General features: G+C 33.5%; 3 protein-coding genes and 1 long non-coding RNA gene across 4 annotated transcripts; 3 read left to right on the forward strand and 1 right to left on the reverse strand.

Annotated features, from left to right (window-relative positions):
* Window positions 1–10,939: 10,939 nt before the first annotated feature.
* On the reverse strand, window positions 10,940–13,138 carry LOC106302042 (piriformospora indica-insensitive protein 2). The gene is made up of 2 exons (XM_013738555.1): window positions 12,764–13,138; window positions 10,940–12,349 (listed from the first exon to the last, which is right to left on the reverse strand). Exons 1-2 carry the CDS (start codon window positions 12,971–12,973, stop codon window positions 11,138–11,140), a joined length of 1,422 nt encoding a protein of 473 aa, XP_013594009.1. The 5' UTR covers window positions 12,974–13,138; the 3' UTR covers window positions 10,940–11,137.
* Window positions 13,139–16,354: 3,216 nt separating this feature from the next.
* On the forward strand, window positions 16,355–17,882 carry LOC106305840. Its single transcript, XR_001263064.1, has 5 exons — window positions 16,355–16,635; window positions 16,735–16,815; window positions 16,886–16,977; window positions 17,107–17,255; window positions 17,373–17,882. It is a non-coding gene; the product is annotated as an uncharacterized LOC106305840 (long non-coding RNA).
* A 1,047-nt stretch (window positions 17,883–18,929) lies between these two features.
* On the forward strand, window positions 18,930–23,268 carry LOC106305839 (protein CHUP1, chloroplastic). Its single transcript, XM_013742237.1, has 8 exons — window positions 18,930–19,344; window positions 19,422–19,486; window positions 19,560–20,303; window positions 20,715–22,076; window positions 22,153–22,466; window positions 22,561–22,672; window positions 22,758–22,901; window positions 22,990–23,268. The coding sequence occupies exons 1-8, from the start codon at window positions 19,248–19,250 to the stop codon at window positions 23,101–23,103; spliced, it is 2,952 nt and encodes a 983-aa protein (XP_013597691.1). The 5' UTR covers window positions 18,930–19,247; the 3' UTR covers window positions 23,104–23,268.
* An 888-nt stretch (window positions 23,269–24,156) lies between these two features.
* LOC106301882 (aspartic proteinase nepenthesin-2) lies at window positions 24,157–25,828 on the forward strand. Its single transcript, XM_013738367.1, has one exon. It carries the CDS (start codon window positions 24,353–24,355, stop codon window positions 25,706–25,708), a length of 1,356 nt encoding a protein of 451 aa, XP_013593821.1. The 5' UTR covers window positions 24,157–24,352; the 3' UTR covers window positions 25,709–25,828.
* Window positions 25,829–27,218: the final 1,390 nt, after the last annotated feature.

Here is a 27,218-nt window from a genome sequence, read left to right on the forward strand (position 1 = left end):
AAAAAAAAAACGTATTCCTTATAAATAGTAAAAAAAAAAGAATAATAAAGAATGCATTATTCTCTTTTATGAGAGCATTACATTATAGGTTACTTTTTGTTAGGTTTTTAACATATTCAGGTACTTTCCATTGGAAGAGTACTTTATACTTACATTTTCGATCTTCTGTTCCTGAAATGTCCATGTAAAAAAATAAAAATAAAAATGAGATATAGAAGAGAGAGAATAATTAAGTCTGGTAGTTTAATGATCGTTACTTCCACTACCTTCGTTTTTTCTTCCGTATTCAATTTTCTTTTCCATCTTTCTCTTTTTCTTTAAATCCATTACCATTTTTTGGAGATTTGTACTTACTTCCAATTCCAGCTATCATAACTCTTCGATCCCTTCACCGCCCATTTCATCCAAATCTTCAAGTTAATCTTTTTTCTTTAGATATTTTTTTATATTTACTTCATCTGACATGGCAAAAACCTTCGCAATTACAGATCTTGAGCCATCATCACCGGACCCATAGACATTATCTTTAAAAGGAATGGTGTGGTAGGTTTGTTTTGGTCATCGAATATGTGGTCAGAGTCTTTGTGGCTGCGGTAATTGTGTTGTTGAGGCTGCAACTACAAGTGAGTAACTGGAGTGGATTAAAGCAGTTTCCGGTGACCAACTGCGCCGGTGTGGCAATTGTGGTCATTGGGTACTAGTGTAGACATAGTTGTGGTCAGTAGTCAATTTGAACATGTAAGAACTTGAAGTTGTGGTCACTAGCTACGGGTAAATCCATAGGGTCAGACTGTTGGTAGGGATCTTTCCATTTTTGTGGTCACTCCACAAAGAAAATGTTGTTTTTGCCAACTCTTACACACATGGTGGGAAAAATAGTAATTGACTCATGAAACGGTGTCATATCTTCATTTCCTTGCTGTAACTGGCTGCCAATACCATACCTTCTTCCAATTTCCAGAACCTCATGTCATTCACTTGCCACACCCATAGCTGTGTTTACGTACAAGCGGTGTTTCTCAAGAACCTCACATCATTCTAACGGTGAGCGTCACGCTTCCGTTGATTACGGCTCCTCAACAAATTAGACTCTGAACCATCACCATAACCATTATCTTCAGCTGTGAGTGTTTTAGGAGTGACAGCTTTTGGTGGAGCTGGAGTGCTAGATGGTGAAGTCGTAGGAAAGATGGAGATCTTGTGGTGGTGGAGAAAGATGGAAAGATAAGAAGATAAGATTTTTTAAGTACAAGGGTTTTTTGGTAAAGTTACAACAACAAAGTACATGACAAGCAGAAAATATGTGTAAGTGTAATGAGAAAGGATAAAAGTACGTGTAGATGTAATATTTTCCTCTTTTATTCATTGGTCACCAATTAGATCCATAGAGAGAAGAAAAAGTACAAAATAAATCGCCTTACTTGAATAAAGCATGAAAGTTAAAAGCACAAAAGAAGAACCTTCATTCTTTCATGTCTTAGACTACATTTGGTGACCTTTGCGTGTCTGCTCAAATACATGACTAACTTTAAGCAATTTCTCCTAAAACTCAATCAATCACCAAAAACTTGTTCTTAATCTTAATTTAAGTAAGCAAATAGTTCATATAACAAACCTCACAAAGGTGAGTCGTTGTGTCGACTGGGTGTTTCTATGTGCGCTTTCAGGTGCCTATATTCCGAGATTGGTTTTCTGTCGCTTGTGTTGGTTCTTCAGTTGGTGCATTCAAGATTGTGGTTTTCTCTATATTGGTTCTGGTTTGGTATGGAGTTGTATGTATCTTTGGGCTTTTTTCTGCAACGGTGAAGTGTCCCGAGGATCATTGGTTTGCTATTTTCTTCGCTCCGGTGAAAAGTTCTGAATTGAAGTGTGTTGTTCCTCACTATGTTGTGTGGTCTGGCGGATGGGCCTGTTTCTTTTATTTTGCTTGGTTTTCAAGAATTTCAGGTGTTGGTGGTCTGTCCTCATTGGAGGCCCATCCTCGTTGCATCTGGTTGTCTCCTTATAAGCTTCTGGTGGTTCTAAGTTTCATGGCTAATATTTCCTCTTTCCTCTTTCTTAAACTTTTAGTAACTTGGGGTGAATTTCAACTTGTTTTGTTGCTTTATGTGTCCTGTGGGTGGGCTTTAGTTTCTCTTCTTATGGGATTTAGTTACTGTGAGTATCTTCCTTTTTCTCATGTTTATATATTAGACCTTGTATTTCACTTTATTGTTCTAATATAATACAATTTGACGGAAAACAAAACCTCATCAAAGGTTGCACCGATCATTTAAAGACCAATGGGTAGACCCGAGGGACCTCCTTCGACTAGTCCACATGGCAATACAATAGAAGGAAGTCCCCGCGAGATTCACACTGACTAGCGACAATTTCATGTAGATACAAATTGTGTTTTGTGTAGTGAATAACCAATTAAAGAGAGTTTAAACCAAGAAGCATTTATGCCGTTATAATATCTCCAGCATACATTTCTAATGCATAAATTTTCTTTCCACCTACCTTGTATGTAATGCTCTGATCTAACGCGGTTTTGAAGTCTTTTTGCACTTGTGTTCTCACCTATATTAACACCAAGAAGAACATATTAGTTATTGATCCAAAGTTAGCAAAAGAATGAACTTCGGCGCAAATAAAGAATAACAAAGCTAGCAACTTATCTCTTCCCCAGCAAAACCGTACTCGACAACCAACAAGGAATCATCCCGACAACAACCGCTTGACTTGTAAGACAGATGCGGCTTGGAACAAAGACAAACTAGTAGCGGGATTGGGGTGGGTCTTCTCGGGTCCAAGCATCGAAGCTCCAATCAACGGATCAATGGTCGAATCTTCAATCGGCTCACCACTCATAGCTGAAGCCTTTGCGGCCCAATCTGCACTCTGCATGGTGATCACCTTAGAGTTCCGGTCACTTGAGGTCTTCTCCGACAACCTAACGCTCATCCGAGCAATCTCAGGCGAATTTCAGGCTAAAGAAATCATCGGTATTGTGAAAGACATTCGATCGATATCTTCTGAGTTTGCAAATGTTTCATTTTCGCACTTTCCCCGTTCTGAAAACTCTATCGCCGATGGGCTTGCTAAAGGAGCTCTCCAAGCCTCTCTTATGTTGTAGTTTGAACTCTGAATTGGGCTTTTCGTCCCAATCTCTTTCTTTCCCTTTAATGAAGTATTTCAGTGACAAAAAAAAAAGTTATTGATCCAAATCCTTCTTCACGCATACAACTTATTGAGCTCGTCAGCTACAACTTGATTCACATATCTTAATATCCAATACAAGGACTAATTCTTTTATGTATTGATCATGTATATAATCAATGCAATAAACATGTGAAGCAAGTGACAATACCGTGTTTACCTGATACCATCATAACGTGTTAAATTCGAAGATGATTCAGATCAGGCAATCACGTAGTAAGCTGGTAGTTCAGGAGATAATGAAGGAATAGAGACAGGGGCGGATGCACCTTGTGTAGGGAGGGTAACAGTTGCCCCCATTAAATTATGATAAAAAGTTAGAACTATATATAGCAAGATTGTGAAGTGTACGCTTATCAATTATCAGAGTGGTTGTTGCCCCCACTACGTAGAAACCTCTGCCCCCTTCTTTTCTGTTCGAACCCTTTGTTCTTTTGCATAACTGTTTTAGTTTTGAAGTTATCTATTCTATTAAAACACCAGTCTGACCCATTGATAAAAGTTGGGTCCAACAATTATTTTCTCATAAAAATAACCATATACTTTCTAATTGAATCTAAATATATATTTTGTAACCATCTTTTTGAAAAAGTTAATATAAAATGTATTTTCAGTTACCAAATATAATTAGATTTTTATTTCAGTTTCATGAAATAAAAATTACTTGACTAATCTATCTACAAAATTACGATTTTGCCTATAAATAAATTAAATAATAATTATCATGAAATTAAATTTAAATTAAAACAAAATAAAAGATCATTAGATTTATCTAGGTTTTTTCGGGTCAACCATTACAAGTCAATGCCAATTTTATGTGTTTTTAACCGGATTTTATGGAGTGTTTAAATAGAAATTTTATAATTTAATCCAAAATCTGAGTTGGATTATATGGAGATCACTAGATTTACCATTTTTATCGTGGATTCAGATCAAATATGAAAATATCGCAAAAGATATTAAAATATATTATAAATTTAATTTAGCAAAATTTAGATAAATACAATAAATCAATATTTTTGAATATATGTCGAATTTAATGGGATTCGGAACCCAGACTTACGTGTAGATTCCACATTGATTTTTCGAGTACGAATATTTAATTACATTAATAATTCAAAATGCTAATAAATGCAACAATATCATGATTTTATTTAAACATGATTACATATTTCATCATCAAAATTATTTGTATTAAAACGTTAAACATATTATAATCTGCACATTTATAATGCTTTCTTTGTAACATTTAAATGTAAATAAATAGTCAAAAATATAAATTTGATCTTTTTCAGAAATAAATCCGCATTTTAAAAACACGGGTCAAAAATATAACTATACTTTGTTATTTTAAAAAATAAAAATTAATAACTGTTTAGGAATAAAGTATAAACTTAATGTGTGAAATGGCTATAACACAAGTATGTATAATTATGAAACATCACAAATTCAATACAATTATCAAAACATCTTACTAATAATTTTTAAAAAATAGTTTGCACAAATATGATTACAAAGAAAAACACAAAATGATTACAGAGAAAAACACAAATATAAAATTAATTTTTTAAAAAAATATGAAAAAAAATATGGAAGGACTGGTCAGAATCTAGTTTATTATTTAAAATAGAAAATAACCTTCTAATTTCATCTCTTAAACAATGGCACGATTTAAGTACTCTATATTTCTATTCTATTCTAGAAAAGTATAGTTGCCATTTTACTCTAGTCTCATTCCCTTTCTTTGTTGCACACTTATTTTATTTTTAATTTATTTATTTTTCTGTCTAAAAACTACTTTCCAATTAACTCTGTAATAATAATTGCATCTAATTTATTGATTTTAACATATTTGTTGTATTCTCTTACAACATTTTGCATATTTTTCTATAAATTGTAAAAGTGTTCAAAAAATGAAGAATAAATATTTTTTTAAACCACTTTTTATATTTTTCTAGTTTCTTACACTTTTTATTGAGTTGTTGTTTTTAGAATATAATTTAATTATCAAATAATTTTTAATAATAGTTATTTAATTTTGATATTATCATTTAATTTTAATATTATTAGATAATATAAAATTTATAAAAAATAATTTATATATTAAATAAATTTGCTCTCAGTCAAAAATATTTGTAGATCCCCACTGAATAGAGACCTGTGAAAACAATGGTTAGGGAGATCGATCTCACTGCTCAAAACTTTTGTTCGATGTATTTTAAACAAAGAATGTGAGAGACAAAATGACACCATACATTTTCTTGCTGCTTCTGAGCCTCCTGATGAACCTCCTGGTACACGGGTCAAGTCCCATGGATTAGCAGTTACCTTTAACCAAAGATCATATCACTAAACCATCAGAAGCATTTTGCTTTTAAATTCATCATCATCAAAATTTGATCTTTTCTGATAGGACGAACTTGAAAGGCAGAAGCTTTCGAAATTATTTGTTGTAACGTCGGAGAAGATATATCAGGGTAGCGGTAAAACCTGACGGCGGTGCCGTAATTGTAAATGGGCCGACACTAAACGGGTTATTTTAAATAAAGCCCAATAGGTTGGATTATTTTTTGTCCACAACGACGGATATATATGATTTGATAAGCGCTTCGCCCTACGATCATTTTCAAAAAAAAATTGACATGTCAACTAAAATTTATGACAAGGCTTATGGCTAATACGCCATGAACAATTACATTTAATAATAATTTATATTTTAGTAAATGTTTTAGAATGTCATAATAACTCATACAATATATTTAATATTGATTTATATTTTTGGTTAAATTTTTAGAATATGATAATGATTCATGCATTATTATTAAAATAAATATATTCAAATATAACATTAACAATTTCGAAATATTATTTCATTCTATTTTTATAATTATAAAAAAAATTTAATAAAATTTTTAAAAATTTCCATATTTAAAAAAAAAACTATAAAATTTTAATCGTAATATCATAAGTTACTTTTATATCTACAAATAAATATATTATAAACTTTTAATATTCTAATTCTAATTTATATGTATGATTTATTTTACATAATATTATATTATTTTAATTAGACATACAATTTGAATATATAATATTTAGTTGATGTCGATCATTCATGAAAGATAGTTTAGACCCATGTTCGAAATTACACTACGCGTGAATTGGCGGTCGTGTTGGACCTAGCGAGTTAACTACATATCGGAGACAAATTGAGTCTCATAGCCCAGATTTCTTAATTTAGAATATATTTGTATATATTTAATAGTTTTCAAAACAATAATTATTAGATTACCATGTTCTAGTGGTTTCAGAAATTGACTTAAGTCCCATAGCCCAGAGTTCGATGCCTAAGTTGTGCGTTTTAGTCATTTTTTCTTTTGTTTTTTAATGAGTCGCAAAGTTTTAATTTCTTCATCATCTTCCTCTAGGTTATTTACTTTTTCCTGAACTCTTTCATGGCCGTCATGGCTATTTTCACCATAATTCATCAATCTTTCACGTTTTTCTTGTTTTCTTAGACTTTGGACTTAAAATATAATTTTTATGGTGAAAATGATAATTTGAAATAATAGTAATTAAAATAACATATACTAAAATGATAATTTGAAATAATAGTAATTTTAATCTATAGTAATTTTACCTTCTATAGTAATGATTAAAATATCAATGATGAACTGAATTAGAATATTATAGAGATTTAGTAAATACTTATTATTTTTTAATTTTAGATAATTATACAATTTTTATTTTTTTATTATATTTTTATTAATTTTATACAAATTGATTTAATATATTTAATGATATATATCTAAGATTATAATTTAAATATATAGATATATATCTATTTTTAAATATAATTTAAAATAAACAAATTATTTTTATCTTAATTTTATTTTTAATTAAATCAAATTTATTTTAAAATTTTGGTAAGAAAATAATAAAATCTACAATATTAATAAAAAATTCTTTAAATATAATATAAATTTAAAAATTTATTAATGCACATGGTACGAAAAGACCTAGTTACTTGTTGAATCTGAATATATATTTTGCAATTCTCTATGGATCAAATTCTCAACTTCACGTAGAAACCTTTCAAAGTTAAATACTTAGTGTCCAACACCAAGATGAAAAACGTCCATTTCATATCCAACATATCACTATATGTTTAATTTATACTCGATTTATGTTATTGTGCAAAAATATACCTGAACTTTCAAATATATTGTTTATTTTTTTGGTGAAATCATACACCAATCGCCTCATCAGCTGCCATGTCATCTAATTTTGCTGACGTGAATACTACATCAGCTAATTTTGAGGATGCCACATGTACATAAATGTTTTTTTGAAAAAACCAAAATAGTCATTTTTATAAATTTTATTTTTTAGAAAATGTAAAATTTTATAAAATTTTATTATTTGGTAAAATTAACCTAAATTAATTAAATAATAAAATTTTAATCTTATAATAAGAGATATATTCGTAAATTTGTCGATCCTATCACAATACAATCCTTATAAGACTTATGTATATGTGTTTTAATGATTCAAATTCAATGCTAGTGTTGCTTTATAAGTATATATTTTTTATGTTTTCTTTTAGGGTTATCCGAACCGATCCAGTATAACTAAAATTCAAACGATATACGGTTACTTTATGTGTTTTAGTATGTGATACAAAACCGACCCGAACACTCTAGTATGTGATACAAAACCGATCAAAACCCGATGTGTTATATCTGATCCTGATCAATACTTACAAAAATACCAGTATGGATCATAGGACGTGTTCCAAAATAGAACGAAATTCAAAAAACCTGACATGAAACCAACGGGTACCCAAACATTGTATTTAAAGAATTTATGATGTAAATTTATTATATAAGATTTACGAATATATCTCTCATATTAGATTAAAATTTATTATTTAATTAATTTTGTTAATTTTACTAAATACAAAAATTTACAAATTGTACATTTTCTAAAAAAATATTTTATAAAACGTATATTTTGATTTTTTCAAAAAACAGATTGTACACGTGGCATTCTCACTAGTAAAATTAGCTTACATAACATTTACGTTAGTAAAATAAGATGATGTGGCAACTGATGTGGTCACTGGTATATAATTTAGCCAAAAAGATAAACAAGTCTACAAGTTACATAGTCCACAAAAGCTTATAACATTTTCTTGATCTATTTTAAAAACTTCAACTTTCTTTTGAGAATAAACTCAAAAGTAAACAGCAATATTTGGAAGAAAAAAAACAAATAAAATTCGCAAATCGATTTTAATTATGTCTAAGATATATATTATAGTGTACTAATAAATAACAAATATTTATAATTTCATATTTAATTTTTTTTATTAATATGGCATTGTTCGTTTGGACTAAGTAATTAAGTATGTATTAGAGATGGACATATGATCCAGAATTCAAACTATTATCTGATCAAATTCGCTTCAAATATTTGGGTATATGAGATACTTGAATCCCTATCTGATAATAATTTTTTTGAATGTCGATTTTTGTATCGTGTATTACTACTTATTCTAACACATATTTATTTATAACAAGGTTTAACGGAATTTTTTAAAACCTAAAAAAAATACTAACATATAAACTCGTTTACTTAGTAAAATATCTCTTGTGAGACTTACAAAAAGAACTAACAACCATTTTTCATAATAATTTCAAAAGTTATAGATAAAATACACAGTTGGCACCCTTTTATATTAAAATGTTGATAAAAATATAGTTTTAAAACAAATTTACATCAACTAACCATTACATTTCTTTATTTTCTGAAAAATATGATAATCACTTAATAGAAAAATATGACAATCACTTAACAGAAAATATGAGAATCCCCTATACCGTAAATACTGGAATTGTTTTGAAATGCTGATCACTTATTAATAGAAAAATGGCATCATTGGTTAATAGCCTTTTCAAACTTTTGGCTCCGAATGATAACAGCGGATTGAACGGTGCGTGACAATCGGTGCGGTTTTAACAGTTATAAAAATGTATAGATATACAGTATATATAAATATTTTTGTTATTATTAACTGCGGTGCGGCGGAGAACGGATTAAAAATATCCGAAGCCTGCTTATATGTGAGTGATATGAGCTAGTCACAAGCCACTAAACATGTTTTAAGGATATGACATTTTTTTTTGAACAAATGACATTTTTCTTTTAAAAAAATAAATAGCAATTCCAATCTTCAACTAACAAAATCAATCAAATCAACACGATTCATTATTTCAAAACTTGTACGGAGTTCAGTAAGTAAATTAATATAATATGCATGTAGAATACAAAAGCAAAGAGGTCATGAACATTAAACTCGTCGCCAGGTTGCCAGAGGATGATTTTAAAGTTTGTGAAAAGAAACGAAATTCATTACTAACTTTACTATTTACCCGTACGGCTCGTTGTATCTTGCAAGAGTCATTAATTAAAATATCATCATTGATTTTAGTTCCCGTTTCCAATAACACATATTGGATCAATGTGTGGTTGTAAAGAAATGCACCTACTTGGATTTGATTGAAGTATAAAAGTATTTTGGTTCAGATAAGTATTAAATACTGTACTAGTAAGAAAATACAAGATACATTTGACAAATGTATTAATTGACTGAATCATTGAAAATAAATTACCATGTTTCAAAGTCATAAAAATAAATACTCTCCTTGTTTCTAAAAATAGAATGTTTTATAAAATTTTGATGTTCCAATATATAAGATATTTTTATTTTTTTATGTAATTTTTATAATTTTAGTAAAAATTATGTATCCAATCATATTTTAATAGTCTATTTTGTAATTGGTTGAATATCATTAATTTATAGTTTTAATGATATTTTTTAGACAAAAAATAATTTTTGTAATATGTGTGTTTCTATCTAAACATCTTATATTTAGGATCACAAAGAATAATGTGTACAGCGGGTTAGGTATGCAATCTACTAGCAAATGCACCATATTTAAAAAAAAAATGTTTTAACGAAGATTCATAAACATTTTCTACACTTTACATATCCGTTCAAACGCCACTCTGTGTATAGCTTTAATGTCATAAAATCTTTTCAAAACTTTAAACAACCAAACAATTAATTTTTCTTTATGGGTTATAGTAACTAAAAGTACGTTAGCCGCCACCTATGAACAAATAATAACTTATGGAGTTATGAGACAGACGTAAGAAGAAAAAGAGAGCTATAAATGATCGTAAAAAGCTTACTGCAAACCTAAACAAAAGTTAAAAAGTAAAAGAAGTTTTTCAGTCTATACTAAAAACCCTAACTGTCTCATCTTTAATTGACAGTATCTACTTTTTAATTTCATAATTTCTTTTTTTACAAATAGTCATTAAATTCTCTCAGCGAAGAAGATCAGAAAATTCCAGGCAATACAAGGCTTTGTTTGGTTTGGTTTGTATTGTCTGTTTGCAACCAGTGACAGAGTTCTGACTTCTAAGACACCAAAGTTAGCTATATTTGGATACATATGCTTAAATGCTTTGCATCTTCACTTAAAAGCATTTAACAGTTATGGTCACAACAAATCGTTTTATACATAGGAAACCTTAATATATTCACATAGTTTGGACGTATAGAGATGTACGATTTATCTCTCAACTGATGATGATTCGTGGCTGAAGAGCTTGTGCTGTGGTTAGTGGTTACTTGAGAAAGTGAAAATTACAAACCTTTTTAGTTTATAAAAAAATAATTACCATACATACATTAACAAGTACATTACAACACATACACATTACACAGCGTGTTTTATATCAAGACACAGAAGAAACCAGACTTCTTGTTACATCCAAAAGGATTTGATTTTCTTAATTAACTGACATCAAAATCTATCAACCAACACATCGATACTACAAAAGCATCGAACAAACAAAAACATATTTATATCAATAATACAATAAGAGAAAGCTCCAAAAGCAAATCCCACGTCAACCCATTTGACAACACACGTCTTGTAATCATCAAAGACATTGATGAACTTGAATCCTCTTTCTTAAGGTTTCTCAACGTTTGTAGAATTACCAAATCACCCTCTGTTTTCTTCATCTTGCTGCAAGGCTTAAGACCAAGTGGAGGCACGTAGCTACGAGATTCTGACACGATATCGTACTGACAAAGATTCGGATTCTTTGAAGCCTTAAATCTTGTCCCCATCTTCTCATAGAACTTTGTTGAGAATCTAAGCTCTCCCGTTAGATTGTTTCCGTGGATGTACAGAGCACCAAGATAAGGCAAAGTCTCCAACTCTTTTGATGGGACTGTACCGGTTAACTCGTTGTCGTTCAGACCAAGAAACCTCAATCTTTTCAACTTGGTTAAACCATAAGGAATGTCACCTCTTAAACCCATCTTAGATAGATCCAAAACCACCAAGCTGCCCATATTCTCCCACTTCCCCATCATGTCATCAATATCCATTGGGTTTCCTGATAAAACCAGATCTGTTAAGGAACGAATCTTTTCAACGTTTTGAGAAAACCCACCAGAGATTCTGTTGTTCCTCACATCCAACAGTGTCAGATTCTTCAAAAACCCAATTCCTTGTGGTAACTTCCCTTCTAGCTGGTTATTGCTTAGGTCAAGCTTAAGCAACGAAACCATCTCTCCAATAGTTGAAGGCAATGTCCCTGAGAAGGAGTTTCTACTCAAATCCAAGATCAATAGATTTTTAAACCCATTGAAACAATCTGGAATCGTTCCGGTGAACAAGTTTCCCGCAAGAACCAACCGTTTTAAGCTCGATAGATTGCAAAGCCTGGTCGGTAACTTCCCATTGAACCCATTTTCAAGAACCACCAAAGACTTTAGGTTTGTGAGACTTCCAAATGTTTCAGGAAGTTCACCAATCAAACCGGGATTGGATCTAAACTCGAGAGATTCTAAGTTGCTTCCCAAGCTTATCCAATCTTCTTTGGATATTGTTAAGGAAGACGTGAAACATTTGACGAACGAGAGAGATTTCAAGTGCTTGAGCTTGAATAGCTGTGGCTTTATCTCCAAACTTGCGGCGCAAGCAAGCGAGTTTTCATGAACAAGACCTAGGGTTAGCTCCGTGACATACCACAAGTCATCATAGAGATCACAAGAAACACCCTGAAAATCCAAAGAGAATTGTTTCAAATTATTGAAAGAATATAACAAAAAATTTGGGTGGTGGGGTCAATCAATGTGCACTGCACATATATAATTGAAGCCAACCATATTGTAAAACATTTAAAGAAACGGAAAGTAGATCTTATATGGAAATAGATATGCACTTTGATGCATTCAAGCTTTAAAGTTTCACTTACTGGTTATGGAATTTTCAAAGTGGACAGACATTTTGAACATAACAATTATTCAGACAACTACACAACAAATTATTTTCAAGATCTTCACAAAAAAATCAAGAACTCCTTGGACAAAAACAAATTCTTTTTATTTTGGCTACAACAACAAAATAAAAAAACACACACATGGATTTAAGCATGAATCGAAGACTGAATGGTTGTTGTAATGAAACAAAACCTGAATAGGAGTCCAACCACAAGGGTCAGGATAAAGATCAGAGCCATTCCAAGAATCACCAACAAACCCTTGAATCGTTGAGTAAAGAGCTTCCCTTTCTGATATCTCCATCGGAGCTCCGTCATCAGTTACCTCCGGCGACGATGATTCTCCGGCGATGCACCACCGGAAAACAAGAAATAGGAAGAGAACAGATTGAATCCAAGACATTGTGGAAAAACAGAGGAATGAGGTAAACCAAAGAGCTATGTGATTAGCTGTGTAAAAAGTTTGGTGGTTTATCTCTGGGGTTCTTTGTCTTATGGGATGATTATTTATTGACGAGAGAGCGAGAGGTCGTTGGGAGTCAATGGGTTTCTCATTATAGCTCCAGCCTCCAAGCGTTACAAGAAAGAAATAAATAAAAAGAAATCGAGGGTCTGTAACGAGAAAGACATTTGGTTATATGTTGTTGTCTCTGTCACACAGGAAAGTAAATGTGGCATTTGTTCCCATAACCCATGCATGTTATTATACACGTATTAACCTTTTCTTTTGATATATCACTATGAAAAAAGAAGAAGGCTAATAAGGAAAATAATACTCCAGGAAGCACATAGACCAAGGTAGCCATTGAATTTAATGTCTTTATTATTGACAAAGATTATCCTTTCTTATAGGCCTAGGCGTGCAGATTCTTATTCATATCTTTTTTTTCTGATATTTGAGTTTTTGGATTCAGCCTCTTATATATTGTAAAGCTTGATTTGGTTACAATAAGTTTTGTTTCAGGGATATTTTATAATTTTGTATAAGATTTATTTTGGATTCATACTCATTTCAAATTTGACTAGTAATATTGTGAGTTTAATTACTCTTATATATCATATTCAGAATAAATATAAATTAAATATTGAGTTATTTTATTTAGGTTTCAAATATTCGATAGAACTAATTCCTTTTATTAAATTCATTTTTAACTTGTTGATCTTTTCTGGTATTTGTTCTGAATCGGATTAAATTCAAATGTATTCACGATCTAAAATAGAATTTTACGAGATTCATTCGAATATCTTTTTTTTTATGACTTTGGTATCTGGATGTCGTCGAAAGAGACTCGACTAGCGTCTAATGACCGTCCATCGGAGCTGAAACGGGGATCCCGCCGAAAGCATCCAGGAGAACCGTCTTTTTCACCCCACTTTAATCAACAACGGCCAAGATTTGAATTTAGGTGGCAAAATCTACAACTGTGAACCCTTTATAACCAGGCCACGAGCACCCGGTACAAATAAGATCAGATACAAATTAAGGCGTTCAGAATGAAAGAGATTAGTTGGTAAATTAACTACACAGATAGTAAAACAGAGCACCAAAATCTTTTTGTATCGAGTAGTGTGAGATTCAAGATGGGTAATAAATGAACTAAATGCAAATAGCATGATAAATTTAGGGGTAGGCAAAAAAAACAAGCCAAATCAAATCAAACTAAACCCAAAGTAACCCAAATCAAACAAAAATATATGTATATACCATTTGGTCAAAGATCGGAAAAATCGCATATTTTTTTTTTGAAAATAACATCTACTTGTACTTTAAATTCAAGTTATTCTACTGTCACTTTAAACTTTCAAAGTGACATTTATATCATAACAACCATTCAGCCTGGTTTACTTTTTCATCAAATAAAAAATTTGTGCAAGAGTAAAAGTGATGATGTGTTGGTCATTTTTTCAAAAAAAAAAAAAATAATTAATAAAATAAAATAAAAAACTAGAAACTTAAATAAAAAATGCGAAGGCTAAATAAAATTCAAAAAAAATTAAAAAATCAGAAAATAAAACAAAAATTCAGAAAATTAAATAAAATTGTAAAAATAAACTAAATTAAATTAAAATACAAAAAATTAAATAAAAATTCAGAAAATTAAACAAAAGTTAAGAAAAAAGTCACAAAATTAAAAAAATTCAAAATTCAAATTATGTTTTTTTTTAATATACAAGATTATTTTTTAAAAGAAAACAAACATATCATCGTTGACAATAACAATTTAAAACATATCACTGTTGATGATGGTGGTTTCACATAACCATTAACAATGACGTTTTTGACATATCTCTAATGATAATTTCCGACTTCATCACTAAAAATGATGGTAGATATGTTAATAACAGAGTTTTCGACAACCATCATTTAAAACAGTAGATATGTCAAGTTTTTTTTAAATTGTAGATACCGTTTTAAATTATGGTTGTCGAAAACATTGTTATTGCTAACCGTCATTTTAACGATGATGTCGGAAACTATCTTAGAGATATGTCAAAAGTGTCATTGTTAATAGTTCTGTGAAAAACCACCATTGTCATCAGTGATATGTTTGAAACTATTATTGTCACGATGATATGTTTGTTTTCTTTTAAAAATTAATAATGTAATTAAAAAAAAAACTATTTTGATTTTTTATGAATTTTGTGATTTTTCCTTTAATTTTCAGATTTTTTATTTAATTTTCTGTATTTTAATTTAATCTTATTTATTTTATTTGATTTTATGTATTTTAATTTTATCTAATATATTTTTGAAATTTTATGTAATTCTCTGAATTTTGTTTTATTTTCCAAATTTGTATTTAGTTATCTGATTTTTATTTAATTTTCTGATTTTTATTTAATTTATTAATTAAATAATTAATTTTTCAAAAAACCCAACACATCATCACATTTACATGTACAACATGTTAGTTTTTTACTTGATGAACAAATAAACCAGATTGAAAGTTTTTGTGATACAAATGTCACTTTGAAGGTTTAAAGTGTCACTAGAAGTCACTTTTAAAGTTTTCTTATGCGATTTATCCGTTAAAGATTTTATTAAATCAAATGGTTATGTTGCTTTGGTTTTAAACCAAACTGAACCAAAAAAACCAAAGTGTTTTTTAATTAGATTAACTAAATATACGCTAACAAAGAAAAACTAAATATACTAATAATATTAAAATTTAAGATATTTAACCTAAACAACTAAACATAAATTTGTATATTTTTCTTATAAATGAATAGAAAAAGACAACCAAAATAAAATAAAAGAATATGAATGTTATGCTCTAACATCAAAACCGAAAACTATCTATTATATTTATGTCTGTTTGAAGATAATAATATAAAATTATTAGATTATATTCTATATTTTTATCAGAAGTTTAGATTTACGTTTAAATACGAATAAAAAAATAATTTAGTGTGATGATTTGTTTTAAAAAATTTAAAATTATATTTTTGTAACCGATTTAAAACAAAACTAAAAGATCAACTTGATTTAACTAAACAAACAAAAAAGAAACAAACTACCTTGAACTGAACGCAAACGAAACTAAACTATAACCAAACCAAATACAAACCAAACTGAACTAAATCTGAATTAAAACGAATACAAACTATACCAAATTGATTTTGGTTAAATTTTTCTTAAATCCAAATAAATCAAACCAAGCCGAATCTAACCCAAACTAAACCTGAATTTAAACCGAAATGCCCACCCCCAGTCTACATGTTTGTGTTAAATGATAGATGATTCAACCGAGAGAGATGGTTAAAACTACACCGGGAAAAAAAACTCAAACCAAAACCTTCCGCGCAAATCAGAGGTATCACTCACTATCACAGCAGCAAGCATCTCTTCCCCATCTTCTCTGGTTGCTTCTTCCAAACTGAAGCATCCACTAATTGACGTTACTGACGAAGAGAAATTTGCTCATTCTCGATTACAAAGTCACCAAAGTATCCACCCCTTCACCTTCCCGAAGTTGGCTCATTTACTCGTACGACATCGTTTTTTAACCTCCCATCACTCGTTCAAGTCGTTGCCTCGTGGATCTCTTCTTCCTCACTGGAAAAGTAAACAAAGTTTGTATCTTTCCTCATAAAGTGGTTCTTTCTAGTTTCGTGTTTGCAATTGATTTCAATCTTCTTTTGTTTTGTTTTGTCGGGGTTTAGAGTTGCGGAATGTTTGTAGTCACTGGTGTTGGATCTTCACTTGCTGTTCTCTTAGCTACTACTTCTCAATTTCCAGGAAAGGTCAGTTTTTTTTTCTATTCTCTACTCTGGTTTTGTGTGTTCGTTGACAGGGTTTAGGTTATGTTTTTAGGCGCAATCCATTGCATTGTTTATGTGTGGGTTTGGATCACAATGATAATGAAGAGAGTGAAAGAATCATTAGCAGCTTTGATGAAACTAAAGGTTTGTTTCGATGAACTTACTCTTACTCTCCCATACGATAACTTTGCTTTTAAGCATGAGCCTCAGATCATATGCTATATGAGTTGAGCCTTAGCTGTCCAACTCTGATCATGAACATGTAACTTGCAGTTAAGTTGTTCAGATAACTGAAGAGGAAGAACTGGCAGATGAGTTGTGTACTAGACGAGAGTATGCTAGATGGCTAGTTCGTTCAAACATTTTTATTAGAGAGGTAATGAATGCTACTTCTGCAGATCCTGACTTCGAGTACATACAAGGTATTAAGCAATCCATACATGTCTACTTCGGTTTAGTAGTTTGTTACCACTTGTTAATTTGTTTCTATTGAATTTACCTTAAAGTAAGTAAGTTTCTTTTCTGATTTTTCATTTTAGCTTTGGCAGAGGCAGGCATAACGTTATCGGGGGAAGATACTAACATTAATTTTTATCCTGAGAGAGAGGTATATAAAGAGGATATAAGCTTATTACTTCATCTGCTATTGTTTTTGTTTCTTTTTTTCATTGATGTCTTATTGTTTCAACATTTATGGTTCCTCCAGTTTTGTTACCCGGCTCCGATTTGATTAACTGGAAAGCTCAATTGTATTGTAATTCAGTCCTGGTTTTAAAATTTGAAACAAACCAATCTTTGGTTTCAAAAGAGTAATAAAGTTAGAGAATAATCACACTACAGAATCCATTTTGATACTATTCCCACTCACAAAATGTCTCCCAAAATTCAAAATTTGAAGAGCGATTTACAGAACATAAACCGTTAAATGGAATGGAATCTTCACGACATTGTCAACTATCAAAAGCCCACCAGTCGACATTATCAGCAACCAAAGGGACAGATCTATTCTTCTTCTTCTTCTTTGTCTTCCTTCCCTAATCTGAAACCTGGTAAGCTTCTCAAGACTTTCATCTTCCATATCACGCACCTGGGTTTGCTTAAAAATCGAATCTTTTTGAGTTTTGTCTGATTGAATCCACTCCTTCCTCCTCTAGACATTCAGTTTAGTATAGGGTTTGACTTTCATAGTTACAGTCAGACGAGTACTGGGTCATACATAGTTAAGAGTTACGTCTTCTGTTTTAGAAAAGAAAGTTTCCCAACTCTTTTGATGAATTCCAAATTTTTGCACAAAAAAAATTAAAACTGTTCTTGTCTTTGGTGAGCTGTTGACACCAGAAAATTCCTCTGCCATACAATATAACAGATATTTGGTACATGTACAATTCCATTCTCTCCACTTGTCCTAATCCTCACTGGCAAATGTCTGAATCAAAATAGTGGTTATTTTCTTCCTAATCTTTAACTGTTTTATGCAGATTGGTAAAAAAAAAAAAAATAGAATCAGAATCTACTGGAAGGTCTATCTACTATGAGTTTCCACACCCTATCATGTAAGATTCTTTCTTCTATTATCTCTTCCCAGTCACTCATACAAGAGTTTTGTTTACTTAGATAAGGCTAAAAGGGCAATAAACATGTGAAAAGAATCTATGGCTGTGAGAAGAAACTGGTTTTTGAGTGAAGATAATTAAAAGGCCATTTTTAAAGTTAAACCTCAACCTCTCTGTTTTCTTGTGATTGGTTACTGCTACGTAGCGTATCAACGCACCTCTACTTGGTACTGGTCCCATAAATTCACAACATAATCTCTAAGAAAACGTTTTCTTTTTGTTTCTAGACCAATTTGAGATAACTAATCTTTATATTGAGTAGATTGGTCTTCACGGATAGTAAATGTCATATCCTTTTGTGTTTAGTTCACCGTCTAGTTTTGTAAAGTGGTTTGACAAAAGAGACAAAAAGGATAATTTTTTCAGGCAATTATTGAGTGTGTTTTTTCTTACGTCTGCTTAGATTCACACAAGTACTTTGCTTCTTGGTCATGGTCCATTTATTAACCAAACATGTCTATTTCCTCATCTGTCTTGAGCTAAATAACAGCCACTATTCTTTATTGATGATTTTGGCCTTTGATGCATGAGAGGTCCATAAAGCTGATAAGATTGAATTTTTTTTCTTGATGATAAGTGTCTTCTTTTTTCTTTGGGTGGACATAGTTGTTTAAAGTTTTGTCAGTATCTGAGAGTTTCTCTTACTGGAACAAATATGTTACAAGGTTCATGAACTGGATTGGGACTAAAAGTTTTTCTTGGAGGAACTATGGATTAAGTTATTACTCGTAGTGTATCTTTGGAGAAGATCTGTAGATGAGACGGAGAAGAGAGTTTATTCACAATTCAAGGTGTTAATATATGATTGTGCGGGTAGGGTTTGTTGTTGCTGCTTCTGTTGCAGCTGTTGCTGTTAAGCAGCTCAACCGTAAACCTTCCAAACCGAGCAAACCATCAGGTAACAAGCACACGAGATTCTCCATTTGATTGCATTTATAGATTCTGACTTTGTTCTTTGTTTTTGTTTGCTCTAAGAAAATGGCAAAGGAGGCGATACAGAACAGGCCGTGTCTCCCAACAACAATCACAATGATAAGAGTGTAAGTGTACTTACCAACAGTTTTCTTTTTGTTGTTTGTTGTTGTCATGTTCTTGATGGATAATGATTTTCAGGTGGAAGAGGAGGAAGAAGAAGAGGTGAAACTGATCAACAGCGTGATCAATCAGACTCGTGAAAGCTTCTCAGACTATTTAGATGCTGATATTGAAAATCTTTTATCCGGTGAGATCGAGTATCCATTACCTAGCGATGACAACAGCTTGGAGAAAGCAGAGAAAGAGAGGAAGTACGAGAGCGAGATGGCCTACAACGACAGCGAGCTGGAGAGGCTGAGACAGCTAGTCAAAGAGCTAGAAGAAAGAGAAGTGAAGCTCGAAGGAGAGCTGCTCGAGTACTACGGACTCAAAGAGCAAGAATCTGACATCGTCGAGTTGCAAAGACAGCTCAAGATCAAGACCGTTGAGATCGATATGCTGAACATCACTATAAACTCTCTCCAAGCGGAGAGGAAGAAGCTTCAAGAAGAGATCTCGCAGAACGGTGTTGTGAGGAAAGAGCTTGAAGCTGCGAGAAACAAGATCAAGGAGTTGCAGAGGCAGATACAGCTCGACGCTAACCAGACGAAAGGACAGCTGCTTTTGCTTAAGCAGCATGTCTCTAGTCTTCAGATGAAAGAGGAAGAAGCGATGAATAAGGACAGTGAGGTTGAGAGGAAGCTGAAAGCTGTTCAGGAGATGGAAGTGGAAGTGATGGAACTCAAGAGGAAGAACAGAGAGCTTCAACATGAGAAGAGAGAGTTAACCATTAAACTTGATTCAGCAGAAGCAAGAATCTCAGCTCTTTCAAACATGACTGAGGTAAGTGTAATCATGGTTCTAAAAATCGGTTTAAGCGGCAACTCAGTCCTATCTGAATCAATTTTTTTTTAAATCCGATTTAAACAACTTAAACCGATTTAAATTATTCTAAATTGGTTAAAATTGATCTAAAATAGTCTAAATCTTTTAAATTAAACAATAATGTTAGTATAAATCTACGAATATATATATATATATATATATATATCTAATTTTGATAATTGATAACAATAATTTTATAATTAAAATATCTTATATAAATGTTAAAAATAAATATTTAGTTAACACATAGGCCTGGCCTAGCCTAGCCTATGCCACCGAATAATCCGTCTAGTCGATAGTTTGAGGGTAATGATTCTTGCATCAAAGTTTGTTTCTGTCGGTAGATTAATGTTTCTTGTCTCTTTGTAGAGTGATAAAGTGGCGAAAGTAAGAGAAGAGGTTAACAACTTGAAGCATAACAATGAAGACTTGCTAAAACAAGTGGAAGGGCTTCAGATGAACAGGTTCAGTGAAGTTGAGGAACTGGTTTACCTCCGTTGGGTGAATGCATGTTTACGTTATGAGCTAAGAAACTACCAGACACCAGCTGGTAAAATCTCTGCTCGTGACTTAAGCAAGAACCTAAGCCCCAAGTCTCAAGCCAAGGCCAAACGGCTGATGCTAGAGTACGCTGGCTCAGAGCGTGGCCAAGGAGATACCGACGTAGAAAGCAACTTCTCCCAGCCTTCGTCTCCTGGAAGCGACGATTTCGACAACGCGTCCATGGATAGTTCCACGAGTAGGTTTAGTAGCTTGAGCAAGAAACCGGGTCTGATTCAGAAGCTTAAGAGGTGGGGCGGTAAAAGTAAAGATGATTCAAGCGTTCAGTCGTCTCCTTCGAGGTCATTCTATGGTGGATCGCCTGGGAGACTTAGCGTGAGTATGAATAAACAGAGAGGTCCTTTGGAGTCTCTGATGATTAGAAACGCTGGTGAATCAGTAGCTATAACGACGTTTGGTAAAGTGGATCAAGAAAGTCCCGGTACACCTGAAACTCCGAATCTTCCGAGAATCAGAACGCAGCAACAAGCTTCACCGGGTGAGCCTTTGAATAACGTGGCGGCGTCGTTTCAAGTGATGTCTAAGTCGGTTGATAATGTTCTGGACGAGAAGTATCCTGCGTATAAAGATAGGCATAAGCTTGCGGTTGAGAGGGAGAAGCATATTAAGCATAAAGCAGATCAAGCGAGGGCTGAGAGGTTTGGAGGCAATGTGGCTTTGCCTCCTAAACTAGCTCAGCTCAAGGAGAAACCAGTTTCAGTTCCCTCCTTGACCAGGACGGTTACCGCAAGTGATCAGTCTAGCGACGGCAACGATGGTAAAGCCAGCGAAAACGCGCAAGCCGTGGCGAAAATGAAGCTTGTGGATATTGAGAAACGACCTCCTAGAGTGCCTCGCCCGCCTCCTAGATCAGCTGGAGGTGGTAAAAGTACTAATGTGCCTTCCCCTAGACCTCCTTTGCCTGGTGGTGGTCCACCACCTCCCCCTCCTCCACCTGGTGGTGGGCCTCCGCCGCCACCACCTCCTCCTGGAGCACTTGGAAGAGGAGCGGGAAGCGGGAGCAAAGTTCACAGAGCTCCTGAGCTTGTTGAGTTTTATCAGTCGTTGATGAAACGTGAAGCGAAGAAAGATGGTTCACCTTCTCTGATCTCTCCAGGAACTGGTAGCTCATCTGAAGCGAGGAGCAATATGATTGGTGAAATCGAGAATCGATCAACGTTCCTCTTAGCAGTAAGTTCACTCACTTTTTTTTTTTAACACAATAGATTCAATATAACAACTGAAGTTTTGAAAAATTTGATTACAGGTGAAAGCGGATGTGGAAACACAAGGCGACTTTGTTCAGTCGTTAGCAACTGAAGTTAGAGCTGGTTCATTCACCAACGTAGAAGATCTCTTGGCTTTCGTTAGCTGGCTAGATGAAGAGCTCTCCTTCTTGGTTGATGAGAGAGCGGTTCTTAAACACTTTGACTGGCCAGAAGGCAAAGCTGATGCGTTAAGAGAAGCAGCTTTTGAGTATCAAGATCTCATGAAACTTGAGAAGCAAGTTACTTCCTTTGTCGATGATCCGAATCTTCCTTGTGAACCTGCGTTGAAGAAGATGTACAAATTGCTTGAGAAGTAAGTTAATATCAACCTCAAAGGCAAAGAAAGGAGTATCAAATCACACCAAATCTTGATTTACTAAACGTTTGGTTTCTGCTATGCTTCACAGGGTTGAGCAAAGTGTATACGCGCTTTTACGTACAAGAGACATGGCGGTTTCACGATACAAAGAGTTTGGCATTCCAGTTGATTGGTTGTCTGATTCTGGCGTTGTTGGAAAGGTGTTTTAGTTTGTTCTTTCTGTATCTTCTATTACATAATACATGTTTGAGTCTTGAAAAATGTCATGTTTCTTTTGTTACACAGATCAAGCTTTCATCGGTCCAGCTGGCGAGGAAGTACATGAAACGAGTAGCTTATGAGCTTGATTCAGTCAGTGGATCTGATAAAGACCCTAACAGAGAGTTCTTGCTTCTCCAAGGTGTTCGTTTTGCTTTTAGAGTCCATCAGGTAATAAAAGAAACACTAGAATCAAACAAGAACTTAAGAATCATATGAATAGATGTCTAAATGTTTTTTCTATGATGTATGGATGCAGTTTGCTGGAGGCTTTGATGCAGAAAGCATGAAAGCATTTGAAGAGCTTAGAAGCAGAGCCAAAACTGAATCTGGAGGAGACAATACTAATAACAATGAAGAATCTGTAAACTGAGTTTCTTATTTACATTTTCACTTCGTTGTCTCTCTGTATCATTGTACCACCACATACTTGTCAGATTGAAAATGATTTATAGTACAGTGAAAGTTATAGATTGTTGTAAAAAAACAAGAACAAAAAAAACTTTCTTTAAGATTTTTTTGTAAGTTCATTTTGTTATTTTTCTTAGTTTTTAAATAATAAATTCGCAATAAATTTGTAATCTCCCAAACTACTGCAACAAGATAAAATAATTGTGGTTTGCATAAGAGTCACATGTTTCATACCATGTGCAGCCATGCAAACATTATCACCCGAATCTTCTTCCTCTTTAATGTTTTACATTATTTATTAATTTTTACTTGTATAAATTTATCACAAAATATTGATAAAGCTGGTTTCCATGCTTAGTAACATACAAAACTGAACAGAAATGGATTTTCAGCATATAACAACAAGTAATAGTAACAAGGTTTTGTTGTTATGTAATCATATAAAGAAAAATTATCATGTTTTCATTTTTCGAAATTAAGTACTTGCTGCCACCACCTAACATACAGGGTCCATTTCTTGGGTATAGTACTTTACACGTCCAAACAAGATCTACATTTATAATTATTAGTAATAATTATTGTCATGATAATCACCCATATCATCCGACCATATATAATAAAAGAAATACATTCACGGATCTAAGATTACGATTATAATCACTACAAAGAATCAATATAATTTCAAAAACAAAATTAATTATTTCCTCTTTTTCTTAATTTTACACAATTGTTTAAAATAAATATTATATATAACTAATAATAAGATAAAATATATAATATAAACAGTCACACTCACACAGGTATAGTTTTGTATAAATTTTGCATTAAAATTATATAATGTAAAAAACAATTATCTAAAACGTCAAAGAGTATAAAATGAAAGAGAAATTGTTTAATATTTATGATATTATTACACTTCTATAGAGATTAAAACATTAGCTTTTGATATTTAAAGTGAAAGAAAGGAACAAAGAAACAAAACAAAAACACATTTAGACAGCTAAGCCAAAGCTTTCTTTTGCTGCCCCCGAAACTGAAATCTTTCAGTCTTCACGTTACACTGTCCTAACATTTTGATTTTCGACCATACATACTGACAAAACCGTATAATATACCGTATACTACGCGCTCTGTCTTCTTCATCTCTTAAAACACACAGACACCCCACGTACACTCGTCCTCTCTCTCTCTCTCTCTCTCTCACTCTCTCAATGTTACCTCTTATCGTCCTCTGCTCTTTACTCTCTCTACTCCTCCTCCCGCCGGCGTATCTCGCCGCCGTGAGTGATGACGAGTACCTGAAGCTTCCATTACTACGTAAATCTCCGTTACCTTCTCCGACGCAAGCTCTGGCTTTAGACACTCGCCGTCTCCATTTTCTATCTCTCCGCCGTAAGACCATCCCATTTGTCAAATCTCCGGTATCCTCCGGCGCTTCTTCCGGGTCGGGTCAATACTTCGTGGATCTCCGGATCGGCCAACCGCCTCAGTCGCTACTCCTGATCGCCGATACCGGAAGCGATCTCGTATGGGTGAAATGCTCCGCTTGTCGAAACTGCTCTCTCCACTCTCCGGCCACCGTCTTCTTCCCTCGCCACTCCTCCACATTCTCTCCGACTCATTGCTACGACCCGACTTGTCGACTCGTACCCAAACCGAATCCGGCTCCGAAATGTAACCATACCCGGATCCATTCCACGTGTCCGTACGAGTACGCTTACGCGGACGGTTCATTAACCTCCGGTCTATTCGCTAGAGAAACGACGACGTTGAGGACTAGCTCCGGTAGGGAAGCGAATCTAAAGAGCGTCGCTTTCGGATGCGGGTTTCGGATCTCGGGTCAAAGCGTATCGGGTACGAGTTTTAATGGAGCCCATGGAGTTATGGGCTTGGGCCGTGGGCCTATTTCTTTTGCTTCACAGTTGGGCCGTCGATTCGGTAACAAGTTTTCGTATTGCTTAATGGATTTCACTCTCTCTCCGCCTCCGACTAGTTACCTCACCATCGGAGGAGTTCGATCCGGCGCCGTTTCGAAGCTTTCCTTCACTCCGTTACTAACGAATCCGTTATCTCCGACGTTTTACTACGTTCGATTGAAATCGATTTCCGTGAACGGTGCGAAATTACGAATCGATCCTTCCGTTTGGGAAATCGACGGTTCAGGTAACGGCGGAACCGTCGTGGATTCCGGTACAACCCTCTCGTTTTTGGCTGATCCGGCGTATCGACTGGTAGTCGCGACTATGAGACGACGGATCAGGCTCCCGAATGCGGCGGAGCTGACTCCGGGATTCGATCTATGCGTTAACGTCTCCGGCGTTTTGAAGCCGGAAAAGATGATGCCGAGATTGAAATTCGGATTTGCAGGCGGTGCGGTGTTCGTTCCGCCGCCGAGGAATTATTTTATCGAGACGGAGGAACATATCCAGTGTCTGGCGATTCAATCGGTGAATCCGAAGGTGGGATTCTCGGTGATTGGGAATTTGATGCAGCAAGGGTTCTTGTTTGAATTTGATAGAGATAGATCTCGGCTGGGTTTTTCTCGTCACGGTTGCGCTTCGCCGTGATGATTCACCGGCATATTCTGTTCTCGACTAGCTCAAAGATTCTTTTATCCTTTGTAATTTTACTTATGTTTTTCTTTCCGTTTTGGAAGCACGGGATTGGATGGCGGTTCACTGTTACCGTGTATAATTTCGGACTTGAAATACAATAATTATATTACTGTGAAAAAAATAGGGCACACAAAGTTGAATAGTCAGGATGTCGGCCATAAGTCCATGTTCTAAGAAATCTTAGCTTTGTATCCATATATATATATATGGATATGTATTTATCTATGAAATAAAGAGAACAATCAATTCCTTTTTTCTTTTTTAATTCACAACAATTTATCACCACGAAATTATAACCCTCTGAACAACATCTAAATACACAAAACTAACCCTAGGCATCAAAGAAAAAAAAATATCGGCAATGATGCACCTCACGCTAGATCCACGTCATCTTCGTTTGATAAAGCTAAGTTTTCTCTCTTATTTGAAAACCATACGAATTATCAGAGACATGATTATGTTTTTTTTCTTTTTTTCACAGACTTCATCATCTCCAAAACATCATTACTCACTACTAAGATACGTGTCATTCACATATATTTCGATGTTATTTGGTTTTATCGTGAATTTAACGATAGTGAAATTTACAAGAATAATTAACTGGTTTGTTGTTGGTTTGATTGATTTGGAGTTTGGTTTATCGTGTTATTCTCGACGTGAGGGAGATAAATATTGCTTTAATAAAATTGAGATTTAACTGCAGTTTCATGCTTTGTTATCGAATCCATATCATAGTGTCGACTTTATAAGCTCAAACTCAATCGTTTTTCTGAAATTATATTCGTATGGATCTGATTTTACTTAATCCATATACCATATTCTACTACGTGCTATTCGTATGTTTATAAGTTTGACTTCAGCCGTATATATTATTGCTTCGCACTTTTCTTGTAATACACATTATTGTTTAACATCGTCTTCTTTATACGATTGTCTTCCTTGCAATATACATTCTTATTGGTTTAAAGCGTGTAAAGTTTGAATTTGGTAGCTTGATTAATTAATTGCTTATAATCGTAACTGATTTTTCACGTTTACAATCATTCTTAACATGTGTAGAATATCACGTTAAGTTGAAATAATACAAACTTGCTTTTGTGTCTACGTGTTACATATATGTTGGAAAGTAACACTGCAAGAAAACATCGGTATTCTGACGGACATTCCGACGGAAAATGAAATCCTCGGAATTTCCCGAGGAATTTCCGAGGATATTCCGAGGAAACCCTAAATTTGGTTTCCTCGGAATTCCGTCGGTATATTCCGAGGAAATTCCGAGGAACACTTGATATACTCGATCGATCGATGCGTTTTTGAACATAAACGGATCGATCGATGCGTTTATAAAAAGACGCTTGAGATTTTGTTCATTCGATCTATTGGATATCCACATCGATCGATGGGATAATCTAATCGATCGATCACATTGTTACCCCAAACCCTGTTTCCTCGGAAAAGCCTC

Source organism: Brassica oleracea, chromosome C7 (genome assembly GCF_000695525.1).
Source record: "Brassica oleracea var. oleracea cultivar TO1000 chromosome C7, BOL, whole genome shotgun sequence".
NCBI classification, from domain to species: domain Eukaryota; kingdom Viridiplantae; phylum Streptophyta; class Magnoliopsida; order Brassicales; family Brassicaceae; genus Brassica; species Brassica oleracea.